The following is a 24,820-nucleotide window of genomic DNA, read 5'->3' as shown; positions in this document are numbered from 1 at the left end:
AGAAGGGAATGGAACAAGATCTTTCAGGCCAGGGATTTAGCTCAGTGGTTTCACCACCTGCCTCACAAGTGCAAGGTCCCAAGTTCGATCCCCATTACCAAAAAAAAAAACCCAAAAAACAAAGCAACTGCATCCTTAACTGACATTTGGCCACGGAAGGAGCTGAGTGGCACCACACCTGCCTGGCAAGTGCAAGGTCCTGAGTTCAATCCCCAGTTCCACCAAAAAAAAAAAAGATCTTTCAGTGCCTGAAGAGGGGGAAATACCTGCCTATCCAAATTCTGAATCCAGGGGGAAAGAACCTTTAAATGGGATGATGGAAAACTGTTTTCATAAAGAGAAGCATGAAATAGCCAATCACTAGCAAATCTCACCATAAGAAACACCAATGATCTTAAGGCAGAAAGAAAAAGAATCCACAGCCCAAGAATCTGTGGAGATGTAGGTAAACAGAATTTAACAACAACATAAAACAACAGTAACAGGATTGGGGATTTAGCTCAGTGGTGCCACTGTCTGCTTTGCAAGTGCAAGGTCCCGAGTTCAATCCCCGGTACAAAAAAAAAGTAAAAATGCTTTGTAAAATTTAGTACACACAGGTATAATGTGCATGACAAAAACAAAAAAAAGAGGCCCACCTAAGATCAGCGAGATGATGAGGACCCCTCGGCATGCCCACCAGCAAGCAGCTCAGGCACACGGGCACCTGCAACCCCTGCCCCCCCATCACCCCCTCCCCCTGCCTCTGGCCTCCTGGCTGTGCTGCTACCTGGTTCCACACTACAGAGGCACAGGGGGGCATAAAGCCCATTGTCCTGAGCTGCAGAAGTGAAAAACAGATAGAGGCCTTCTCTCAGGCTACTTGATGAAAACTGAAGCCCACTGGAAAAGTGAAGAGAATCTCTGCAATAAAGGCACACCAGACCACCATAATTGGTAAGTTGGAGGGATCATTACCTCCCATCAGAACCTGGACTATCTTCAGGAGAAAGGCAACTGGAACCTGCAATAGAACCTTGCACAGTTCAACCCTGCAGGAGGACAGGAGCTCAATTTAGGACTTGCAGCCAGAAATCTGCCTGGATTTCATGGGTCTGCAACTGGCTTGCTGAGACTCATTGACTTATATCTACACACTGCTCCCCACGATGTCTATTGTGATAGCAGAGACATACCCTAAAGGAGGCCCCTCATTTTTATCTTTTATTTGTTATTTTCTTTAAAAAAAATTTTTTTTTTGGTACTGGGGATCAAACTCAGGTCCTTGCACTTGCGAGGCAGGCAGCAGAATCACTTAGCTAAATCCCCAGCTTATTTGTTATTTTCAAAATTATTAGTAGTATTTTTTGCTCTTATTTTTAATTTTTATTTTTTCCACTCTTTTCAAATTTTTATTTTTCTCTTTTTCTTTCTTTTCTCTTTTCTTTCTCTCTGTCTCTCTCTCTCACTCACTCACTTGCTATTCCACATTGTTCTTCATCTCCCTTTGTGTTCCTGTTCTGGCCCTAATACATATTTCTTCTTTATTTTTCTTTCTCTCACCTTTGTCCTCTAGCCTCACTGCTAACCTTCCCTATCCTTCTATCTACCTCTCTTTCCCTCTCTAATTCCTTCTAACTCCCCATCCTGAAGGGTAAAGTTGCTATATTGAAGAGTTTATTCACTATAAACATATGTTGGGTTGGTCCTCAATTTTGATTTAATTCACACAGTTAAAGCTGATAGATTAATAACTACCACAAATTGTCATTTTCTAAGATGTACTTGATGCTACATGTTGTTGATTGTATCACTTGGGCTAATGTGTTATGATTGATCTAATCAGTTGTCCTTCCTGGTATAATGAAAATGAGACAGCCTCAGAGCCATTAGAGTCTCAAAACCTAAAGACCAGCTATATCTGGAAGAAATCACTGAGAAGCAATCATTCCATAACGGTTCTAACTACAAGCAGCAAAGATACTTATAATAAGCAACTTCAAAGTATCAACCCAGGAATTAAACTAAGGACAATAACAAAAACAAAAATGAGAAGACATTTAAGCAAGGCACAAATTCAGACTTCCACCGCACCAAAGGCAAATTCTGGGGGAAACAAAGTGGAAAAGTCTGATAATCAACCACCTTGACACCCTGAACTGAGAGCACAGAAAGTAACATCATCAGAAACATTCATCAAAAACAGATGAATGAGGCTTTAGGAAAATTCAATGCAGAAATAATCTCCCAGATAACTACAGAGATGGTGAGCAGAGTGAAAGACATGATTAGAAGCTCTAGAACAGACATAGATTTTTTTAAAAACAGATGAGCTCAGAAACGTGCTGGAAGCCATGAATGCCCAGCATAAGAAATGGAAGCCATGATCGCCCAACATAAGAAAGAAATGGAATCCATGAAACAGATTCAAACAGATATCCAAGAGATCAAAAACTCCACTGAAACTATGCACAGCAGATTAAGGGAATGTGAAGATAGAAAATCAGATATAGAAGACAGGATTGTGGTTAGAGACCATGAAAACAGTGATTTCTTAAAAATAGTAAGGGACCATGACAAATCAATTCAGCAGCTGCTAGATGATGCAAAGAAGAATAACATAAGACTGATAGGAGTCCATGAAAAAACAGGAGAAAGTACAATTGACATAAAAAAAACTGTTCCCAGAAGTAATAGTAGAAAACTTCCCAGACAGAGGTAGAGAATTGGACATACAGGTAAGTGAGGCATATAGAACACCAACTAGCCATGATCAAAAAAGATCTACACCTAGACATATAATAGTCAAGATCCCAGATACCCAACAGAAGAACAAAATCCTACAGGCAGTTAGAGAAAAGAAACAAATCACCTACAAAGGAAAGCCCATCAGAATCATGGCAGACTTCTCAACACAAACCCTCAAATCAAGGAGAGCCTGGAGTGAAGTATTTCAAACCCTAAAAGAAAATAACTTCCAACCAAGACTGTTGTATCCTGCAAAATTATCTTTCAAAATCAATGGGAAAATTAGATACTTCCACGACAAAGAACACCTGAGAAATTTCATGAACACCAAACCAGCACTCCAAACAATTATAAACAATATCCTAGAAAAAGAGAGTGAAGGTCACAACTCCATGAGGGAAGCCACCAGGCAAAGTAAGAAACTAAAGGGCAAGGGAGAAAAATAAGAAATAAAAGAGCCAACAATAGTAAAACATCATGACAAGAATGAGTCAATATCTATCAATTATAACCATCAATGTTAATGCTCTCAATTCACCAATCAAAAGAAATAGACTGGCAGAATGGATTAAGGAGCAAAATCCAACAATATACTGTATGCAAGAAACACACCTAACTCAAAAGGAAATTCATAGACTGAAAGTAAAAGGATGGAAAACAGTTCTCCACACCACAGGAAACCAGAAAAAAGCAGGGGGAGTAATCTTATTTGCAGACAAAGTAGATTTCAAACCAAAGCTAATTAAGAGAGACAAAGATGGGCACTACATCCTTGTGAAGGGAACAATCCAAGAGGAAGAGATGACAATCATAAATATATATGCACCAAATACGAATGCCCCTAACTATACAAAACAAATATCAATGGACATGAAAAACCAAATAAACACTAATACAATTGTAGTGGGGGACCTCAATACCCCACTGTCACAAATAGACAGATCATCCAGACAAAAAATTAACCATGAAATTCTAGAACTGAACCAAGTTATTGAACAAATGGACTTAATAGATGCTTACAGAGTGTTCCACCCCAAAAAATCAGAATACACATTCTTTTCAGTTGCACATGGGTCATTCTCCAAAATGGACCACATGCTAGCTCATAGAACATGTCTAAGTAAATGTAAAAGAATTGAAGTTATCCCCTGTATATTATCAGATCATAGTGCAATAAAATTGGAGATCAATAACAAAAGAAATTGCAAACCCCCCCAAACACATGGAAATTGAATAAAACCCTCCTGAACAACCAATGGGTGACAGAGGAAATTAAAGAAGAAATTAGACAGTTTCTACAAGTAAATGATAATGCCAGTACAACATACAGGAATCTATGGGACAGAATGAAATCAGTTCTACGTGGGAAATTCATAGCAGTGAATGCCCATATTAGGAAAACAGAGAGAACTCAAATAAATAACCTAATGCAGAACCTCAAGCTCCTCGAAAATGAAGAGCAAAATAAACACAAAGCTCGTACAAGAGAGGAAATTATAAAGATGAGAGCAGAAATCAATGCAATGGAGACTAAGAGAATGATACAAAAAATTAATGAATCAAAGAGTTGGTTTTTTGAAAGAATAAATAAAATCGACAAACCTTTAGCCAACCTTATCAAAAAAAGAAAAGGCTCAAATCCATGCAATTAAGAACAAAAAAGGTGAACTTACAACAGACCCATCAGAAATCCAGAGGATCATCAATACCTACTTCGAGAACTTGTACTCTAATAAAATGGAAAACACAGATGAAATGGACAGATTCCTAGATACATATGAATTGCCAAAGTTAAATGAAGAAGATATAGAAATTCTAAACACCCCAATTATAATGAGTGAAATTGAAAATGTAATAAAAAATTTACCAACAAAGAAAAGCCCAGGTCCCAGTGGCTTCACTGCTGAATTCTACAAGACATTTAAAGAAGAACTATTGCCATTACTCTTTAAACTCATCAATGAAATTGAAAAGCAAGCAATACTTCCAAATTCATTCCTGGAAGTAAGTGTTACTTTGATTCCAAAACCAGGGAAAAGACCAACCCAAAAAGAGAACTACAGGCCAATCTCCCTAATGAACATAGATGCAGAAATCCTCAACAAGATACTGGCAAACAGAATACACAGGGTCATCAAGAAGATCATACACCCTGACCAAGCTGGATTTATCCCAGGGATGCAAGGATGGTTCAACATATGTAAATCAATAAATGTAGTACACTATACTAACAGAGCCAAGGACAAAAACCATATGATCATCTCAATAGATGCAGAAAAAGCATTTGACAAAATCCAACACCATTCATTGTAAAAAATTCTACAGAAAATTGGAATAGAAGGTCTTTATCTCAACCTGATTAAGGCTATCTATGAAAAACCAACACCCAACATCATAATAAATGGTCAAAAACTGAAAACTTGCACTAAAATCAGGAAAGACAAGGATGCCCACTATCACCACTCCTATTCAATATAGTTCTGGAAACATTAGCCACAACAATCAGAAAAGAGAAAGAAATAAAAGGAATAAAGATAGGAAAGGAAGAAGTTAAACTGTCATTATTTGCTGATGATATGATACTTTACATAGAAGACCCAAAAAACTCTACCAAAAGACTTCTAGACTTAATTGACAGATTCAGTCGAGTAGCTGGATACAAGGTCAACACTCAAAAAACAATAGCCTTCTTATAACACAAATAACAGACTCACTGAGAGAGAAATTAGGGAAACAATCCCTTTTACAATAGCACCCAAAAACATGAAGTATTTAGGAATCAGTCTAAGGAAGGAAGCAAAAGACCTCTATATTGAGAACTATAGCACTCTGAAAAAAGAGACCGAAGAGGACATAAGAAAATAGAAAAACCTCCCTTGTTCCTCCATAGGAAGAACCAATATAGTGAAAATGGCCATACTTCCAAAACTTCTATACAAATTCAATGCAGTCCCAATTGAAATCCCAACAGCATATTTCACAGAACTAGAGAAAACAATCCAAAAGTTCATCTAGAACCAGAAGAGATTTAGAATAGCAAAAGCAATTCTAGGCAACAGAGTCATGGCAGGGGCTATCACAATTCCCAACTTGAAACTGTACTACAAAACCACTGTGAGAAAAACAGCATGGTACTGGCAAAGAAACAGACCCAAGAATCAGGGGAATAGATTAGAAGCTCCAGAAACAATTCCAGACACACTCAGCCACTCATCTTTGACAAAGGAGCCAACCACCCTCATTGGAGGAAAGATAGCCTCTTTAATAAATGGTGTTGGAAAAACTGGATTTCAACCTGCCAAAGACTAAAACTAGACCCATATCTATCTACCATGCACTACACTAAGATCAAAGTGAATTAAAGATCTAAATATTAAAACAGAAACACTAAACTTGCTGGAAGATAAGTTAGGTAGAACTCTTGAAGACATTGGCATAGGAAAAGACTTTATGAACAAAACCTCAGTAGCACAGGAACTAGCACAAAGAATCAACAACTGGGATCTCATCTTATTAAAAAGCTTCTGCACTTGCAAGAGAAACCACCAACAGAGTTAAGAGACAACTTACAATGTGGGAAAAAATTTTTAGCAGCTGTATCTCAGACAAAAGACTACTATGTAGAATATATAAAGAACTGAAAATAATCAGAACCCCCAAATTCAAAGACCCAATTCAATAATGAGCATCTGAAATGAACAGACATTTCTCAGACAAAGAAGTAAAAGCAGCAAATAAACATATGAAAAAATGTTCACATATCACTGGTCATTCGAGAGATGGAGATGAAAACCACACTGAGATTCCACCTCACTCCAGAAATAATGGCTGTAATCAAGAAATCAACCAATAACAAATGCTGGTGGGGGTGTGGGGAGGAAAGAGCCCTTCTCCATTGTTGGTGGGAGTGCAGACTGCTGCAACCACTGTGGAAATCACTATGGAGATACCTCAAAGAATTAGGGTTAGAGGTACCATTTGACCCAGCTATTCCTCTGCTGGGTATCTTCCCAAAAGAATTAAAAGAATCATACCACAGCAATATATGTGCACCTATGTTTATAGTGGCACACTTTGTGATAGCTAAAGCTTGGAAACAGCCCAAGTGCCCATCAGCTGGAAACTGGATAGAGAAGATGCAGGGTTTTTTTAATAAAATGGAGTACTACTCAGCCATAAAGAACAAGAAACTAGAGACATTTATAGCTAAATGGATGCATATTGAGCCCTTACTCTTAAGTGAAATAAATAGGACACACATGGGTAAATACCGAATAGTTTCTCTAGTGTGAGAAACTGAAAGTGTAAATAAGGACTAAAACAATTAAAATGAATAATTGATAATTTGAAATAGGAAGAAAATGTCCAAAGGGGTAGGGGAAGTGGGAGGGGAAGGGGAAGGAAAGAAGGGAAAGGAAAAATTATGAGAAAAGAAAAAAATGGAAACAAAGTCTATGTAAATAGGGAAGGGTTGTGGGACTGCAAAACCTTGTAATCTTAGAATTCTTGTAGCCCTGACTGCAATTAAATGTGAGCTAATGATTAAGAAGCTTGTTAGTTCTGGGAAGCTAGATAAAATTTGTAACAGACATAGAGTTTTAAAGGTAAATTACTCAACTCCTTGTTTGCCTGGAGAACGGACGTTCCCGGACCCACTATCTGTAGGACAATCCATCAATGTGTCTGCCGACCATCAGTACGTGACAGTCGTGACCATTAGTGTGTGTGTGTCTGCCAACCATCAGTACGTGACAGTCAACCACTAACCCTTGTTTCTTTTCTCTTAAATCTGCATGTTAACCTCCCCCTCAACCCCCTATAAAAACAGCCCCGGACTCTGAGCCAGTTGCCTCTCTAAACTACTTTGCTTTGGGAGTGCCGTCTGGCCAGACTAATGAAGGTCTGTTTTACTTTCCAACTTGTCCGGTGTGCTCCCTCCCGGGTGTTCTTCGCTACAGTCAGCTCCTCGGAGTGTTTGGTAAGATCCATGGTCTTACAGGGTGGAGGGAGTGAAGGGAGAACAGGGAATGGGGAAAAAATAAGAACCAAGATGCATCATGTACAGGTACAAGCACCCAATGATAAATGTAAACATATTATATACCTAAAATGTGCCAATAAAAGAATTTAACCAGGCCGGGGATTTAACTCAGTGGTTCCGCTGCTTGCCTTGCAAGCGCAAGGACCTGAGTTCGGTCCCCAGTACCAAAAAAAAAAAGAAAGAAAGAAAGAAAGAATTTTACCAAAAAAGAAAAAGAAACCCACCATGCTGGTGTCTCTGGGACTCCAGCACCATGGGTAGAAAAAAAAAAGAGAGAGAGTGAATAAGAAGAGTTAAACTATTAAAAGACTTTTGTGTAATTTGGAATATGAAAAAATACTAATTCAAGATCATTAGTAGATACATTTTGGAATTTCTAGGGTGCTCACTAAAAGAATGAAACTAAAATATATGACACAACAAGCCACTGAGAAAGAAAATGGGATAATGAAAAAAACTATGCATGACCAATACCAAAAACAAAGACAGGAAAGGAAGAATATAAGGAAATAGAATAGATGAGACAACTAGAAAAACTAGCAAATAAATAACATAATAATACAGGAGTCTAAAATAACATAACAAAAAGAAACACACACAAATGCACACTCAGAGTTGGAGATTTTACATCTTGGTAAATGACAACACAGCAGTGAAAATGTGAAGATTTTGTTTAGCCGTTAGCCAGCTTGTTCTAACATGCGTTGACCACAGAATAGCCATTATTTACAAAGATACGTGGATTATTTATCAGAATAAATCATAACTTGGTCAATAAAATAAGTCTCAGCAAAAAAAAAATCTTGGGACCGGGGATATAGCTCAGTGGTTCCGCCGCCTGCCCTGCAAGCGCAAGGACCTGAGTTCGATCTCAGGTACCAAAAAAAAAAATCTTGCCCTTTCAAACACTGAAACGATATAGCCTATGTTTTCTGACAACAATGAGGTCAAACTAGAACTCAATGGCAAAAATAATACCACTGCCCCAGAGGCTTGAAAATTAAGCAACATACTTCTAAATATCCCAGAGGTCAAAGAAGAAATCGCAAAGAAATGAAATAAGAAACGCTGGCAGTTTGAACTGAATGGGTATCATCTCACAATGTGTAGGGTGCTTGGAGAGAAAATTATAGCTTTAAATGCACAGGTTACAAGAGAAGAAGTTGGAAACCAATGATCTAAGCTTTCAACACAAGAAGGGAATAAAAAACAAAAAGAAAGGGGAAGAAAAAAAAAGAAAAGGGAAGAAAGAAAATAATGAAGCTATAAAAAGAAGCCCAATGAAATGAAATTCAGACAAATAAGAAAATTAATAGAAGCAGGGCCCAGGATTTAGCCGCTGCTTGCCTCCCAAGCGCAGGGTCCCGAGTTTGATCCCTGGTGCCAGAAAACCCAAGAAAATCAAGAGAAGCAAAAGCTGATTCTTATCAAAGTGTTGATTAAATTTCTGGGGGAGATGAAGGTGAAAGAGAGAGAAGATCAGGAGACAGAGATGGGGAGGGGAAGAGGAAGGGAGACGGGGAGAGAGACAGAGAAGCAGGGAGGACACACAGCTCAGCACTGACTGCCCCAGGTATTAAAGGACCACAGGAGCATCCTGCGCACCTCACCCTGGGCGCCCGGAAGTGAGCATCTGAGGGAGGAGAGTGATCAGAGATTTGACCACATGCAGGGCCTACTGCTCCATCCACGGCAACCTTCACGACCCAGTGTGCATAATGATGACCTGGACTCTTGGGAAACTCCCAGACCGGGAAATCCCGGGCCTGATCCTAAAGCACAAGCACCCCTGCAGGCTCCTGTGGATCCACCTGGATGCAGGTGTGAGTCTCACCCGGCAGCTCAGAAGGGAGATCTGCAGCCAGACCGCCTGGGTGAGGCCAGCTCCACCCCTCCCAGCTGTGTGCCCTCAGGCACCTCCTTGGCCTCCCTGTGCCCGTGTTTGTGTTTCCTCACCTCGTATAAGGGGATGCTGAGGGCACCCCCTCTGAACACCTGGGGCTGTGGAGAGGACAGGGGGTCAGGGCCAGCACTATAGGAAGCAGCAAGTCAGCTTACCTGGGGGCCACTGCCGGGGCTCTCAGAGCCGTCCCCGGCCCACAGAACACCAAGTCTTTTCTCCTCTTTTTCCAGATTCGTTTCTTTTCCTGCTGCCCCCTCAGTGCTTCCTTGCAGCGCACTGGGTCCCTCTGATTGCTCCAGCGATGGCCAAGTGGGGGAAGTAGCAGCACATCTGGAATCCTGTGAGTCTAAGGAGAGGCCTGTCTGCCCTCCGTGCACAACCACTTCCTCCTCTAAGGGGGCCCCGCCGACTCTCAGGATCAGGGGCCCTGAGGCTCCGGTCACCTCTTTGTCTGCAGTGCGCACCTTGTCCCCTGTCCTTGTGGTGTTTCCCTGGGGGCGCTGCCCCCTGCACACCAAAAGCCCCATATTGCTGCTCATCCGCAAGGCAACTTCCCGCTCTAGCCCTCGGACACTGCGAAGAAGATGCTCATTCTCCCTCTTGAAGGCCTGCAGCGTGTCTTCTATGGCCAGCTCCACCTCTCTTAGCAGCTCCTTATACCTGGCCCCAAGCCGTGACAGCAGCACCTTGAGCTCCCTGTTTCCCAGGGTGACACCATCTGTCTCCCCTTGAGGCTTCCTCTTGCGCTCAGACATGGCTTCCTGCAGCTGTGCCCGGCCCCCTTTCAGTTTCTCGTTCTCCTCCTCGAGCTGCATGATCTTGCCATAACTCTCGCGGTTGCAGGCCTCCAGGTCGGAGATGGCCTGCAGACACGGGCTGAGCTTGCCCTGCAGATGCGCCAGGTCCGCCGCCAGCTCCCGGTTCACCTGCTCCAGCCTGCATATCTCGGCGGCGTCTCTCGCCCTCGCTTTTTCAAGGTGGCATGCTTTACGAGGGCATCTGTCCTGGTCACCAGGAAGTGTGGCGTTGTCACATGCGGCCTGCCTTCTCTCCTCCTTCAGTGCAGAAAGGAGCTGATGAAACCTGTCCCTCGCCCTCTCCAGTGCCGGCCATGGCTCTGCAGGGCCCAGGCTGGCTGTGTTGCAACTGGGCACCATCCCTGGAACAGCCCCGCTGGTGCAGGAGGCCCTGTTCTCCTGCAGTCTGACACCTTCGCCACCCACCTTGGGCTCTCCTTCTGCGGCAGGACAGGCATCCCAGCCCTGGCTTGTCACATCCTGCTGAGAATAAGCGCACTCCTCCCCACCGCTGTGCCATCGGGAAGCAAAGCTCCAATTCTCTCCTGCCAAAGCAGACATCTTCCACCGGTTCCCCCTGCTGCCAAGGTGTAGGGTGTGCAGCTGCTGGAAACAAGCCTCCACCTCCCTCTCAAATGCATCTATTTGCAGAGCACACCTGTCTTGTCCCTCGCCCCAGGGAGAACCAGCGGCTTCACACCTGGCAGCGGGCACAGCTGGGCTGGGAAGCTGCAGCTGACAGTGCTCTCGGGTACAGAAAAGCTTTTCCTGGCCTGCGAGCGCCTGAGGGCCGGGCTGCCCGGGGACACGGCTGCGGCCCAGACTGGACACATCTCCAGGCGGCGCCTTCTCTTCCTCTGGTCCCGCCCGTGCCCTTTCCTCCTGCAGAGGCAGTGCACTCCCAAAGTACCGCTTCCGGTCCTCCTTGTCCTGCAGCGTCCTCTGGGGGGCCCTGCCCTGCCCCGCAGTGAGCTGGTCATCACCAAGCTGAGACGTTCCAGTCCCCCGGGCCCTGGAGCCTGTGGCCAGGGGCACCACTTCCTCTCCTGATGACAGCTCTTCCGGGAAGCCCCAATCACTTCCTTCCACCCTCCCGCTCCTGCTCAGGGACTGGGGACCCTCGAGGGCCACTCCCTGCAGAAGAGGCACTGGATGCTCCTGCCAGGGCCACAGGCAGCAGGCGGTGGCCAGGGTATCCGGAGCCCCAGTGTCACCCTGCTCAGCCTCAGGGGCTTGGATCACGCTCCCTGGGCTCAGGTCCTTGCAGCCTTCCTGTCCCAGCTGCCATCTGTCACCGTGCTCTCCCTCTGCCCTGTCAGAAGTCCCCCTCGCCGCCCCGTCCTCTGCTGTCCCCACTGGGGTCCATCCTCCCCTGTTCCAGGCACCTTGGAGACTCCCGGGCCCCGTCCTCAGAGATGGGTGGTTGGAAGTCCATGGCGACTCCTGGTGGAGGGAGGCATGGTGGCTCCTTGTCGGGTGACAGCCCCCGCCAGGGTGTGCCGTGGGCCTGGTGCCCAGCTCTTCCTGGGCTTGGAGCCTTTCTGGAGGCGCCTCCCGGAGTGGCAGCAGCAGCAGGGTCTCAGCATCCCTGGCCAGCCCCCAGGGAGGGAGCGTGGACGCCTGCACTGGGACCGAGCGCTCCTGGGCAGCCAAGAGACTCTCTAAAATCCGGGCCAGGTCGGCGGGGAGGAGCGAGCCTTCCACAAACTGGCCTGAGGGGCAGCCCCACACCAGGACGAGCAGCTGTCCATCCAGGCTGTGCTCCGCTGGAGAGAGCTGCAGGCAGAAAGGGGAGACCGGGTGTGACGCACCCACTGCTGCTGGCCACAGCCCCACCCCCTGTTCCCTGTGTGTCCTCACCCAGCGGCACTGTGTCCAGCTCTCCCCACAGGACTTTGCATCGGCTCTCTCCTCTGCACAGCACCTCCCCACGGTGCCTGCCCAGATTCCTTCCCAAGCCAGCTCAGAAGCCACTTCTTCCCCAAGGCCCCTGGTCACAGCAGCTCTGTCTGCCATTCACCCTCTCACGTCCCCTGCTTCTCCCTTCTCTCTGCCTCCTGGCTGCCATGGGTTGAGCAGCTCCTTCACCCACCCCTTCCACCATGATGTTCCTGCCTTGGGCCCAGCCAGCCATGGTCTGAACCCTCTGAAACCATGAGCCGAGTAACCGGCTCCTCCTTTAACTCGCTGAGGTTAGGGATTGTGTCCCAGCAATGGGAAGCTGCTGAATACACACAGCACACTCAGCTCTTTTCCCACTTAAGATGGATCAGTGCCCTGTTCTGCTCAGAACCACAGAACCACCCTGGCGCTGGGGAGAAACGCCAGCCAGCTCAGCTCTGTTCTTTAGCAAGGGGAAACAGACGTGGAGAAAGGGAGTGACCCAGGCCAAGCAAGAGGAGACCTTGGCTCCTGACCCAGAGGGGCAGCGAGGGGGGCGTGAGGAGGGAGTCTGCCGCTTTGGGCGCCCCAGGGCTGGGTACCCCAGGGAGGCCCAGCTCCTTCGGGGTCGGGTCCTCCTCCAGGGTGACATGAGGCCCCAGCACATGGCAGCCGAGTCTTCACACAGTTGGGCTCTCCTTCCTCCCCCTCCCTAGCAAGTCTCAAGACGGCACCTTCCATCCCCAGATCTCCTCCCAACCATTTCTAGAAGGTTGTTCCCAACCCAGAGCTCCCCCTCAGCCAGCCTCCTGCAGCAGCCACACTGCTGTGTGCACAGTAGGACCGACGGGGTCCGCGCAGCAGCCCTCTCTCCTCACCTGTTCACAGCCAGGCCCTGCCCAGTCTCCCGGGAACTCGCTCATTCTCTCCAGGGCTGGCGCCATGACACGGGGGCTCTGTCCACCTCCAATGCAGCTGCAGGTGCAGGGTCCCTCCAAGAACCGGCCTGGGAGCAATGTGACACAGAGGTGCCGAGCGTTAGAGCTAAAGCCCCCTAAAGCTCGTGTGCTCACGAAGGCAACTGGACCACAAAGGGCTCTGACTTCATCAGTGGATTCATCCATCAAGGGGCTCATAATTTGATGGCACTATTGGGAGGGATGGAAACAGGAAGTAGGGCCCATGTGGATGCCGTGGGTCAGGGGCCATGACCTTGGGAGTGTATTGGGCCCCTGGCCCCTTCTCCTCTGGCTCTTTCCCCCTCTCCTCTCAACCATGATGTTTCTGCCTCACCACAGGCCCAAAAGCAATGGGGCAGCTGACCATGGACCAAATGCTCTGAAACCATGAACCAGAACAGCCCCCTCTTCTCAGCTGCGTATCTCAGGCATTTCGTCACAGGAACAAGCAGCGACTCAGACAAGGTTAGGGAGCCTCTCCCACCAGGGACCACGCCAACTGTGTGAGGATGAGACAGCCCCTGCTGACCTTGAGCCCACAGTGCAGGCAGCCTGATGGTCCCCACCCTTGTCACGTGAGAAAACAGGCCCCGAGAGGTGGCAGGACCATCAGCCCCCAGGAGGGTCTCCACGGCACCTCCCCCGAGCACAGCACTCTACATGGACAGAGTCCGGGACTCTTCCAGACCTCCACGTTCCCACAGCTGTCCCCAGGGTGGAAACCACCCCACTGAGGGGGTGTAAGGACAGGGAACAAAAGCAGCCTGCTCTGATCAGACCTGGGGTGACTACAGCTCTGCTCCCCAGAAAGGGGCTGAGGGCCGCAGGCTGAGCAGTTGGTAGTGCAGATAATACACAACACAAATGCAGAATGCGCAGCGGGGAGCGGGGAGCGGAGAGCCATGCCTGGTCTGCCATGAGAGATAACGGCAACCCAAGAACAATGCCGCATGCTTGGGATCCCAGCCAGCACTCTGGGAGGCTGAGGCAGGAGGATGGCAAGTTTGAGCCCAGCCTGGGCAACTTAGTGACTTGGTGAGACCCTGTCTCAGGAGAAAAAATAAAAAAGGGCTGGGGATGGAGCTCAGTGCAAAGGCCCTGGGTAAGACACTAGAGAAAACAGCTCATACGACAGACTCATCAGAGCCAAGGGGCTGCTGAGCCCTAGCAGTTCCTGGGCATGCCAGGTGGCTCCCTCCCTCACACTTGAGCCGTCACCAGGCCATCACGCACATGTCCCCTGGTGTGGCAGGTCCCCTGGATGGCACCCCTGGGGCTGTGTGTAGCTGAATCTCAGTCTGAGACCCCTGTGTGGGTGCTGCACACTCTGATCCTGCCTTCACCAGCTGTGAGCCACCAAACAAGTGGCACTAGCTGTCCGAGCCTCCGTTTCCCGTCTGTGGAGAGGGCGAGACTGTGCTCTCCTCCTGCACCACCAGGACTCATGAGGCCTGAGCTCACCCAGGCTGGGGGTCCTGAAGGCGCCCTGTCGTTCCCGAGCTGTGGCCCCCACAAACCTGCTGAGGCCTGAGGCCTTTGGGCCTCCTCCTGGGGGCCGTGGGTCCTGCTAGGGTCCTGCTGCTGGGACAGAGGTGGAGAGTCGGCCTGCAGACAGCCCAGGGTGGCCTGCAGGGAGACAGAGGTTAAGAGAGGCCCACGTGTCCACACCACACTTGTCCTCACAGGTCCCCCCCCAGCTAGGCGGCCACAAAGGGCAAACAGCCTGGCCCCTGTGCCCCTGGCCCACAAGGCTACCCTGCTCCTAGGGCACGGGGCTCCCTCAGCAGGTGACAGGGGTGGCACTCTTCTCACCGAGTCTGTCTCCCCACCCGAGGCACCGAGCTCCGTGCAGGGCAGCGTGCCCAGCCCCTCCTTCCTGTGTGGCTCTGCAACCCCCGGGGACCCGGTGTCTGCGCAAGGGCTGACTTCTGAGTGCCCATCCTGTCCTTCCGCTGTCAACAAGGCCACGGCAGGGACCGGGCAGTGCCCTCTCCCCTGGGCTCCCGGGGGGCAAGCCGAGTGCAGACCCCACATTCAGACCCACTCCCTCGGGGCCAGTCGAGGCCCTGGCAGCAAACAGGGGCTCAAGGCAGGTCTCCCTGTCCCCACCGCACAGGGCGCCACCCTCAGGCGGCTGCTGGCTGACACCCTCCTTCCCCGGGACCTTGGCTGCTGCCCCCCCGGACAACCCCCCTCCCTGGCACCTGGCTCCAGCTCCTCTCTGCTCCCCTCTAGCACTGAGCAGAACTCAGGCTGACACAGAACCCAGAGCAAGCTGTTCCCTGGTTCTGAGCTCCCTTCGTCCCTGCAGACAGAGCCCCTCTGCACCCCACCCAGTCTGGGTTCCCACACAGACCTCGGAGCCAGGCTGAGGCCCAGGCCACGTGGATCCGAGGGGCACTGGACAGGCCCGGGGCCCTGAACCTCAGCTCCTCATCTGCAGATGAGGCTTGGTGACAGGCCTCTCCGGAGCACCCCTGTCATGATCCGGTGCTAAGGAGACTCCAGAAAAGCACCTGGTGCCCACAGAAATGCCGGCAGATCCTCAGCGAGACTCCCCGGCCTTCCTTGACCATCCCCCAAGTTCGGTCCCCATTGCCCTCCCTCAAGGGCTCTGGTCCCAGCCTGTGACATCCTGCTTCTCTGTATGACGGTTTGTGCTGTATCTAGGTCTGCCCGTGAATCGGGACCCCAATCCTGGCCACAGAATAGAACCACCCGGAATCTCTCAGCACATGCCAAGGTGGGACCCTCAGGCCACACCCACACCCACCAGAGGGCTGGGGCACTGGTTCAAGTCCTGGCGGCACCTGCGCTCTGTCTCTGCCTCTCATCCCCTCGTGCGGGCCTCACTTGATGGGAACTGAAGGCGCCTGTCCAGGGTGAAATATCCCTCATTCAAGTGAGAGGGAAAAGAACCCCGGATGAAGGAGAGAGGAGAGGCAGGCAGGAAAGAAGGTGAAGGAGAAAGGAAAGAGCGAGAAAATAGGGTGGAGAAAGGAAGAGTCAGAAATTAAAACTGACAAGGCGAGAGAAGCTGGCAGAAAAGGGAGAAGGGGCCGGGATGGGCGCAGTGTCAAAGGCCCCGTCACTTCTCAGGAAGGGACACCTGCTCACCATCGTGCTGGACCCAGGCCCTGCTCAGATTTTGTTTCAGTACCCAGGTTGGTGTCAGAGCAACTCCACCAGGGCATAGTGACCAGCTGTGTGGCAGGGCCTGTCCCAGAGCTGGGGGCCCGGTCAGGCACAGCACATATGCGTTCCTGTGCGTCCCGGACGAGGCTGTGCTGAGGGTCCCGCTGTCCAGTCAGCTGGCTTCACTCGCTACCGAGGAAATCAGTCCTCAGAGATGGGGAGCAAGCTCGCCTGGTCACACAGCCAGTGGGCAGGAGCAAAACCGGCGCTCGCGTCTCTGAGCCTGGCCCTGAACTCCTCCCTCCTTGCACTGCACTCCGGTCAGCCCTGTCATGTGTCCTGCTTCCCAACACCGGAGGAGAGAAACATCTGCCCGGACCTTCGTCCAGCTCACGCCTGAATGTGCATTTTTTGTTTTGGGGGGGTTTTGGCAGGGTCTCTCCCTTAATAGTTCAAGCTGGCCCTGAACTCACTATGTAGCCCAGGCTGGCCTCAAACTCGAGGTGATCCTCCTGCCTCAGCCTCCCGAGTCCTGGGATCACAGGCGTGCGGCACCACATCTAGCGAATGTGCATTTTTGGAAAGCAAAGCAAATGGTAGCGAAAGAGCAATAGGATGGTCTTCGGCAGAGCCTCCTGTGTCGGAACAGCCCTGGCTTTTTCTCTGCAGATGTCTCCCCATGCAGAGGCCCTGTAAATACTCTGTCTGTACAAAGTGCAAATTTTCGCCGAGTGTGGTTTTTTAATATTTCGGCAGGATCATTTCTCACCTGGTCTTTCTGCTGAGCAACTCTGTGCGCCTGCTGAGATTCCCTGCCATGTAGCGTCCCTAAAGCCACCAAGCCGGCTCCCTTAGGGAAATCTGGGTGGTTCCAGACTGTGCCCACCACGGGCCGCTGGGGTGGGCATCACAGCTGCCTGCTCCTGCCTCCTTTGCATGCGTTCATGGGAGTCACGTCAGGCCAGGCTCTGTAAGGGCTTTACTACTCACTGATGCCCCCAGAGACTGATGCCCACTGATGCCACTGTTATACTCTAATGGCTCAGATTCTCCACAACGGGGGAGCCAAATATAGCAGAAAAAATGGAATCCTGAGAAATCTTTTTTAAAAATTCTTTCACCCCATAAATGTATACAATTAAAAATAATTTTGACTTAAAGAAAGAGGAAGTCTCCAATCCCGTATCATTTTACCAGTGCAAGCTTCCACCTCAAGAATCTCAAAGATGAGCAAAATAGACCCAAAACATGCAGAAGGGGGAAATGACAAAGGTGACAAAGTGCACTCTGACTTTATGTCTGCACGGTGGCTCTGACTTCGAGCGTCCACAGTAGGGTTGCGGTTTCTCCAAGCCTGGCTCCCTAATGCAAGTCCATGTCCCCTCAGAATGAAGCCACTCCTGCAGCTGCCACCAGGGGTAGCGCTCTGCAAGCTGTCAGGGCAGGGAAGTCAAGGAGCATCCGGCGAAGCCCCTGCCGCCCTCTAGCGGCCTGAATCGCCACTGTCCACACCTGAACCAATGTCCCCGTGAGGCTTGGAAGAGCCGGCCAGGTCTCACTCTGCTCTCACTCTAACTCAGGCCATGGCTCCCGAGCCCGGGGTAGTGGAGTAAAGTCTGCGCCCTTTTCAGTTCTGCTTCTTTAATTAGCTTGAGTGAGTGACTTTATCTCCCTGCCTCGGTTTCCTCATCTGCAAAATGAAGCTCACTATTTAACGACCCCATAAGCTTGTCGGGACACAGCATGCTGCTGTGCCAGGTGAGGATAAGTCCCAGACGGACATCAGCCTCCTCGGTGGTGACGTGTGTGACACACTTGTGTCCCAATTTCTCACTGGTCTTCTCTGCACCACCATTTTGAGGTGTTCACTTGGGCCGGAAGTGAACCAGTGAGCCCGAGCCATCTTAGAGTCACTTTCCCACTGAATCACCTATTCCCCAAGTCTGTGTCGGGGTGGGGGGTGGATTCTGAGCTGAGCTGCACCCACAGCCCAGACACGAGGAGGCCCATAGCTGCAGGGGTGGGTGAGCAGCTGGCATAATGAAGGTTAAGGCAGCCAAAGAGGGTCACAGCGTGGAGGGGCGCTGCAGAGCCATCCTGAGGTGAGGGAGGTCTTCCTGGAGCAGGTGGCGGTCCCCAGGCCTGACGGAGTGGCTGGTGGAGGCAGGGGAGACCTTCGGATCCAAGGAAGCTGCAGGTTGCAGGGCTTGGCAAACTCGGGGCCCGGGAGAGCACAGCAGGGGACAGGGAGCCGCTGAGCTCAAGGAGGAGGCCTAGGCCAGAGCACCAGGGGCCTCGAGTGCCATGTTTAGGAGAGGAGGTCCCACAGGGGGACCCAGGGGCTTGTCAAAGAGACCCCTGGTGGTCGCTAGTTACCAGAGAAAGCTGCTGAAGACCGGAGTGGCCTCTCACAATGCCCCGGCAGCTTCGCAAATTCACAGAGGACCCGTGACACTGTGGGACTTGGCCCAGAAGCTGCCAGCATGGACCATGGAGGCTGTGCAGCTCCACCCAGGCAGGGAGCTTAGCACCCAGCTTGGCAGCTTCCTCACCAGCAGCTGCAGCTGTGAGTGTGGCCCCGCCAGCTCCCCAGAGCCCCGGTGGCCAGTGGCCCTCTGCTGCCCACCACACTGCAAGGCTGGGCTATCGCCGCCCTCCAAGAAAAGCCTGCCCTGCAGACTGGGTCCAGCCCCGTGCCAATACCAAGGCCTTCAAGGGGTCCCCAGTCCTTTCTTCTGTCCCTGCCGTCTTCCTCGGGCTGTTTCATCACGCTGTGAGGGCAGGGCCTTGTCTTAGTCCCCTTCCTGTCTGAGTTCGGGCCAGAGCTGAGCATGGGCACCAAGAGGACCTCAGTAATACTGACCAAGCTGCATCGCTGGAGTGTAGGCCATGCGAGGTCCAGAGCCTGGCCATGCCTTGCTATGGCCCTGGTGTCTGTGTCCTCACCCCCGATTTGTGTTCACCCTAAACCCGCAGTGTGACAGCAGTAGGAGGTGGAGTCTCTGGGTGGTGATCCGGTCACAGGCATGGAGCCCCCCAATGAGATGAGTGCCCTTATGCCCTCCTGTCCTGTGCACAGTGAGAAGGCACCACCGTAGCCAGGAAGGGGGTGGTGTGGCTCAACATCCACACCTGTCACAAATACCAGAGATACAAACTTAAAAAGAAGAAAGGTTTATTTTGGCTCACAACTTTGGAGGTTTCAGTCCATGGGTCCATGGTCTTTGGCTCTGTTGCTTCTGGACCTGTGGCAAGCCAGCCATCACGGCAGGAGGCGTGTGTGGGGAGGAGGGGGCTCCTCTCGAGGTTCCCAGGAAGCAGAAGGAGAGAGGCAGAGGAGCCAGGTCCCGATGTCCCCTCCGAGGGTGCGCCCCAGTGACCTAACTCTCTTGTCTCCTAAAGGTTCCCTGCTTCCGCGATGCCACCGCTGAACACCAAGCCCCTGACACCTGGGAATTGGAGACACCGATTCAAACCCTGCAGGTGCCTGGATCTCGGATGTCCAGGCTCTAGAACTGTGAGGAACAAACATCTGTTGTTTAAGCCATGCAGACCTTGTAAACTTGTACAAAGGGACTAAGACGCGACACTTACTATCTGCAGGTCAGGCACCTCCTTCTCTGTACAATGGGGCCAAGGCCAGCAGCAGCGCCTAGCGCACGGCCGCCGTTGATACTGTGTGGGACTTTCCAGGGCCACTGGGCACAGCGGGAGACAGAGCTCACACTCTGGCCGGCACCAAACCGCAGCCCAAGGTGCTCAGCAGCTTTCAGATCCTCACAACAGCGCACGCAGAGGAGTCCTTTATGGGCTGAATTGTGTTCCCCACAACTCCTATGTCAAAATCTCGACTCCTGGTCCTCAGAGTACGATCTTATTTGGAAATGGGGTCGTCGTGGATGTTCACAGTCACGATAAGGGGAGGGGTGAGCCAAGCCAGCATCCTCACACAGCGAGCTGAGCTGCGTCTCCCCAGTCGCTGAAGTCCTAACGCGTTTCCTTGTTTGGAAATGAGGGCTCTGCAAGGTGACCAGGCTGAGGTGAGGCCCCGGTGGGGCAGACCGGCACTGACTCCATGAGGTCCGCGTCTGCACGCGAGGAGACAGGAAGCAGACGCGGGAGGAAAGACCCCACGTGAGGCCGCAAGCACAGCCCGAGTCCACCGGCCGACCGGAAGCGGGAAGAGGCGAGGAGCCGGCCGTCTCCTGCCCCCTCTCGATTTCACTTCTCCTCCCGGACCAGAGAGGGCAAAGGTCTGTCGCTTCACCACCCAGTTTGCGGCGCTCTGTGGCACGTGTTGCAGGACACTGCCGCGCCGGGCCCCGTCTCTTCCCTGTAATCCTAGCACTTGGGAGGATGAGGCAGGAGGACCTCCGGAGCTGGAGACCAGCCTAGGCTCCTGAGTTCAAAGTCTGCCTGAACTACATAGAGAGACCCTGCCTCAAAACCAAAAAAGGAAAAAGAAAAAGAGAAAAGCGCACGGTCACTCCTGCCCCGGGTTACGGCCACTTACCGGGCTGGAGCGTCTGGCGACCAGCTGCTCCCGCAGGCCGCGCTTCTGCTCGGCGAGCTCCGCCTCCCCGGCCCACGGGCCAATCTCCGACAGCCGCAGCCCGGACACGCGGCCAGGCAGCGCCCCCAGCGGCCTGCGCTCCTCCGCGCCCTCGTGTTCCCTGCGCTCGGCCCTGAACTGCGGCGCGCGCGGCTCCGCCGACGCCTCGGGGGCGCCCAGAACTCCCAGAACCCGGGCCGGGGCGCCACGCTGGGTCAGCAGGAGGCCCGCGGCGCGGCACAGGCGCCGCACGTCCCGCTCCAGCCGCTGCACCTGCGCCCGCAGCGCGCGCTCCTGGCCGCGCACCAAGCACAGCTGCCGCCGCTGGCTCTGCCTACAGCGCTCCAGGGCTGCCGCCTGCAGCCCCAGCGCCTCGTCCTTGCGCCGCAGCCGCTCCCGCCACCGCCGCAGCTGCTCCCGCTGCCGCTGGGCCGTGAGCTCCTCTTCCCGGACCTACAAGTTGGCGGGGACCCGGGTCAGGACGCCCCCAGGGCGCGCGATCGCTCACCTGATCCTAGCTTTACCCTACATTTCCACGGCTGCGCATGGTGCGGGTTTTTGCGTTCTATTTTTGCCCCAAAACAGTACCACATTTCGATGACTGAGGTCTTTGGTTCTCGCTAACATTTTGCCCAGGAGCCAAGAGCCCCCTTTACCCCGTCCTAGTCCTGGCCCTGCACCACCATGGGCTCCTTGGGTCCTTGGACGGGAACTCACGGGGTGGAGGGGCAGGAGAGCCGCAGAGTCGCCCAGTGCCGGTACACCCACACCAGTCTGCAAACTCCACTCCCAGAGCCCCCAGAGTCGATGCCGCCCAGGCAGGCTCAGCTGGCCTGGCCGCCCACAGCTGCCTTGAGGACTGCCCCGTCTCCACCCCACTGGGAACATCTCTATAGCAGGGCTGGGCCGGCGTCGCCTTGGAAACCCACAGGCAGAGGGCACAGCTGCGAACCCTTTGTCACAGTGCCCTCCGTGTAAAATGTCCCTCGGGATGGACGGGAAGAGCCACGGAGCCAAGGAGGGAACAGGCTGGACTCTACACTGAGGGGGTGCACGGGGACATCCGGCTGGACGTCCCTGGCAGCCGAGGACTCGGCGAGCCCCGACTCCCACCTCCTGCCCTCCAAACTGCCGCTGCCGGCCATCCCTGTGCTTTTCCAGTGTCCTCGATGGCTTCCCGTGGCCAGCGCCACACCTGACCATCACGCCTCATTGTGTTATCCATGCTCGAGCGTGACCAAAGGAAACCCAAGTTTCTTGAAGCAGCACTCCCAGCATGCACTGCGCCTGTCATGTTTCGTGGTCCATTTCAGGGACAAATGCTGGTCATGGCCCACAGAACCCATCCTACAGCCCATCTGCGGGTGCAGCACTGTGGGCTGCGCTCCAGAGAGCCATCAGCTACACCGGGTAAGTCTGGGGGCGCCCTGGGCACCAGAGCACCCTAAGCCTGGTCCTCCCCACCTCTGCAAAACTTCCCAAAAGTGGCCTGTCCTCTGCCCCCTCAACTCTCCCGGAGGACTTCAGTGATGGCCAAGAATTCGACAGTAAAAGCAAGCCGTGCTTTTTAAATGCCTGCCATGCCAGTGCTTTACACGCACTGACCCAACCCATGCAACAACATGAGGGGCTGGCGCGTGTCATCCCCACTTCACAGATGAGAAACTGGGGCCCAGAGAGGTGAAGCCACTTGCCCAAGGTCGCTCAGCTGGTTTGGTGGCAGAGCCGGGTTTAGCTCCGGAGCCGCCCACCCTGCTTCTCCATGGAGCCCTCCAGTCTGCACCCTGCTCTCCGCCCTCACTTTCCCCGGCGCAGTTAAAATGACCGCCTGACCGAGCATCCCCACTCCCGTCCCCAGAGCCCGCTCCCCTGCACACACCCACACTCCGCCCTGTCGGCTCCTTCCATCCCCGCCAGGGAGCCTTGGTGCACCTCCTGCCCACACCCTGCAGGCCCTTCCCGACATAGCCTGGTTCTCCGTAGCTTCCCTCCCTCTGGCCCCAGCATGCTGGGCAAGGTGCCCACACCCCCTCCCTGCCCCCAGCTCTGGGTTGTTTTGTGTTTGGGTTGGTTTTGGTTTTTTGAGATGGAGTCTCACTATGTAGCCAGGCTGGACTTAACTCACGGTAATCCTCCTGCCTCGGCCTCCCAAGAACTGGGACTACAGGTGTGTGTCAACACGCCTGGCTCGCCGGCCCCCACTTTTAGAGTTTTTTGTTCCTGTCATTGCTGAGGCCAGCGTCAGCATCTCCTGTCCTTGGGCCCAGAGGCAGGACACAGCCTGTGAGAAGGGCCCATGGCCGCTGGGTGCTCTGCCATCCACCGTCTCAGGGCCTGCAAGGCCAGCAGGCAGATGCGGCTGCACAGCCGGGACAGGAGCGAACCCGGGAAGAGAGGGACGCGGGACACGTACCCGGCTGGCCAGCTCCGCCTGCAGCGCCCGCCGCTGTTCATGGGCACGGAGCGCCGCACTGCGCTCCTGGGCCACACGGGCGCTCAGCGCCTCTACCCTCCGCAGCAGCTTCCTCTCAGCCAGCTCCAGCTCCCGGATCCTGCAGCAGAAGCGGGCACACTGCTCAGGACGGGCCGGCGCAGCCCAGGGGCCCACGGGGCCACACTTCCTCATCATGTAGCCAACCCAACGCCCAGACAAAATTGCATTTTTAAAACCATTCCTACCTGTCGTGTTAAAGATCATCTCCACTGCTTCGAGACCATCATCAGAATAACGAATAAGCTGCCAGGTGTCAGAATCTAAAATCTGCTCACCTCAAACCAGTAATCCCATGTTCAGGTGATATCAAGAACAGCTGAGCGGAGCCGGGTGGGCTGAGAGCTTTATCTACGTTTGCTCCAGTTAAGGCTCACATTACCAGCCTTGGGGCAGGGGCAGGGGGTTAACCCTACTCCTACTTCCCAGGGAGCACACTGAGGATCAGAGGGCCTAAGCAGTTTCCCCAAACTCACACAGCACTGCAGAGCCCAGGCTGTCTGATTCCTGAACTCGCACTGGTCATGCTTTGCTGTGCTGGCTCCCCTTTAGCTACGTTCGTGTGAATCTCTTCTAAGGAAGGAACAGAATTTAGGAAAAGGCTGCAATGAAAAGAAAATCATCTCTGTATCCCTCACACTTCCCGGTGAGCAGGGACCTGGCCTGACCGTGGAGCAGTGAGGAACAGCCCAGCCCCAGGGGCTCCTTCATCCTTCCCAGGCCCCCCGGGTCCAGGCTGGGGCCCCTCGAACCCAGGATGACACCCTGCACACACACACACCAAGAATCCCTGGCTCTGGTGCCTGGCCTGGCATCTGCCAGCCACAGGCTTTGATCTTTGTCGAGAGACGGGGTAGCCACTCCTCACTCAGGCTTGCTGGAGGAGGAGATAAAGGAGGCATTCCCACTGATAACCAGCCCAAGAGGCCTCTCTGGGGGTCTCCAGGGAACAAAGGGTGTGTGACCCCCCTGGGGCGAGGATGACCTGGCCCCTTCCTAATCCTAAATGAAGAGACTGGCAGCCTGGTTCCAGGGTCCAGAGCCGGGCTTGGGCGCTTCTGGTTGCTACGATACGGTGAGAACTAGAAGGGGAAAGAAAGACCTTCCTGCTTTTGAGACCAACCAGCAACAGAAAATGTGGGGCTTGGTTTAATTCCGACACAATGGCTGCACTTGAACTGAACGGAATCCCGGCCCCCTGGACCGGGGATGCAGCCTTTTTAGGGCAGAGGGGCTGCAGGTGCGGTCAGGTCCAGGCTGGGAGCATCCTGGATGACATCGAGGGTCCTTGTCAGGGGCATGGACAGCTGGCTGCCAGGAGGGAAGCCTCATGA

General features: G+C 52.3%; 1 protein-coding gene across 1 annotated transcript in view; it reads right to left on the bottom strand.

Moving 5' to 3' along the window:
- CUNH4orf50 (chromosome unknown C4orf50 homolog) overlaps positions 1–24,820 on the bottom strand; it is a 95,820-nt gene that overhangs the window by 63,183 nt on the left and 7,817 nt on the right. The window contains exons 3-7 of the mRNA XM_021260308.2: positions 23,409–23,547; positions 20,957–21,448; positions 14,826–14,934; positions 13,228–13,355; positions 9,827–12,244 (exon numbers count right to left, since the gene is read on the bottom strand). Of these exons, the coding sequence (XP_021115967.2) occupies positions 9,827–12,244; positions 13,228–13,355; positions 14,826–14,934; positions 20,957–21,448; positions 23,409–23,547 (3,286 nt within the window). The remainder of the gene's footprint in view (positions 1–9,826; positions 12,245–13,227; positions 13,356–14,825; positions 14,935–20,956; positions 21,449–23,408; positions 23,548–24,820) is intronic.

Source organism: Heterocephalus glaber, unplaced genomic scaffold (assembly GCF_053883595.1).
Source record: "Heterocephalus glaber isolate CG9 unplaced genomic scaffold, H.glaber_assembly_v1.0 deba00001509, whole genome shotgun sequence".
Lineage (NCBI taxonomy): Eukaryota > Metazoa > Chordata > Mammalia > Rodentia > Bathyergidae > Heterocephalus > Heterocephalus glaber.
This window is presented reverse-complemented; position numbering and strand designations above follow the sequence as displayed.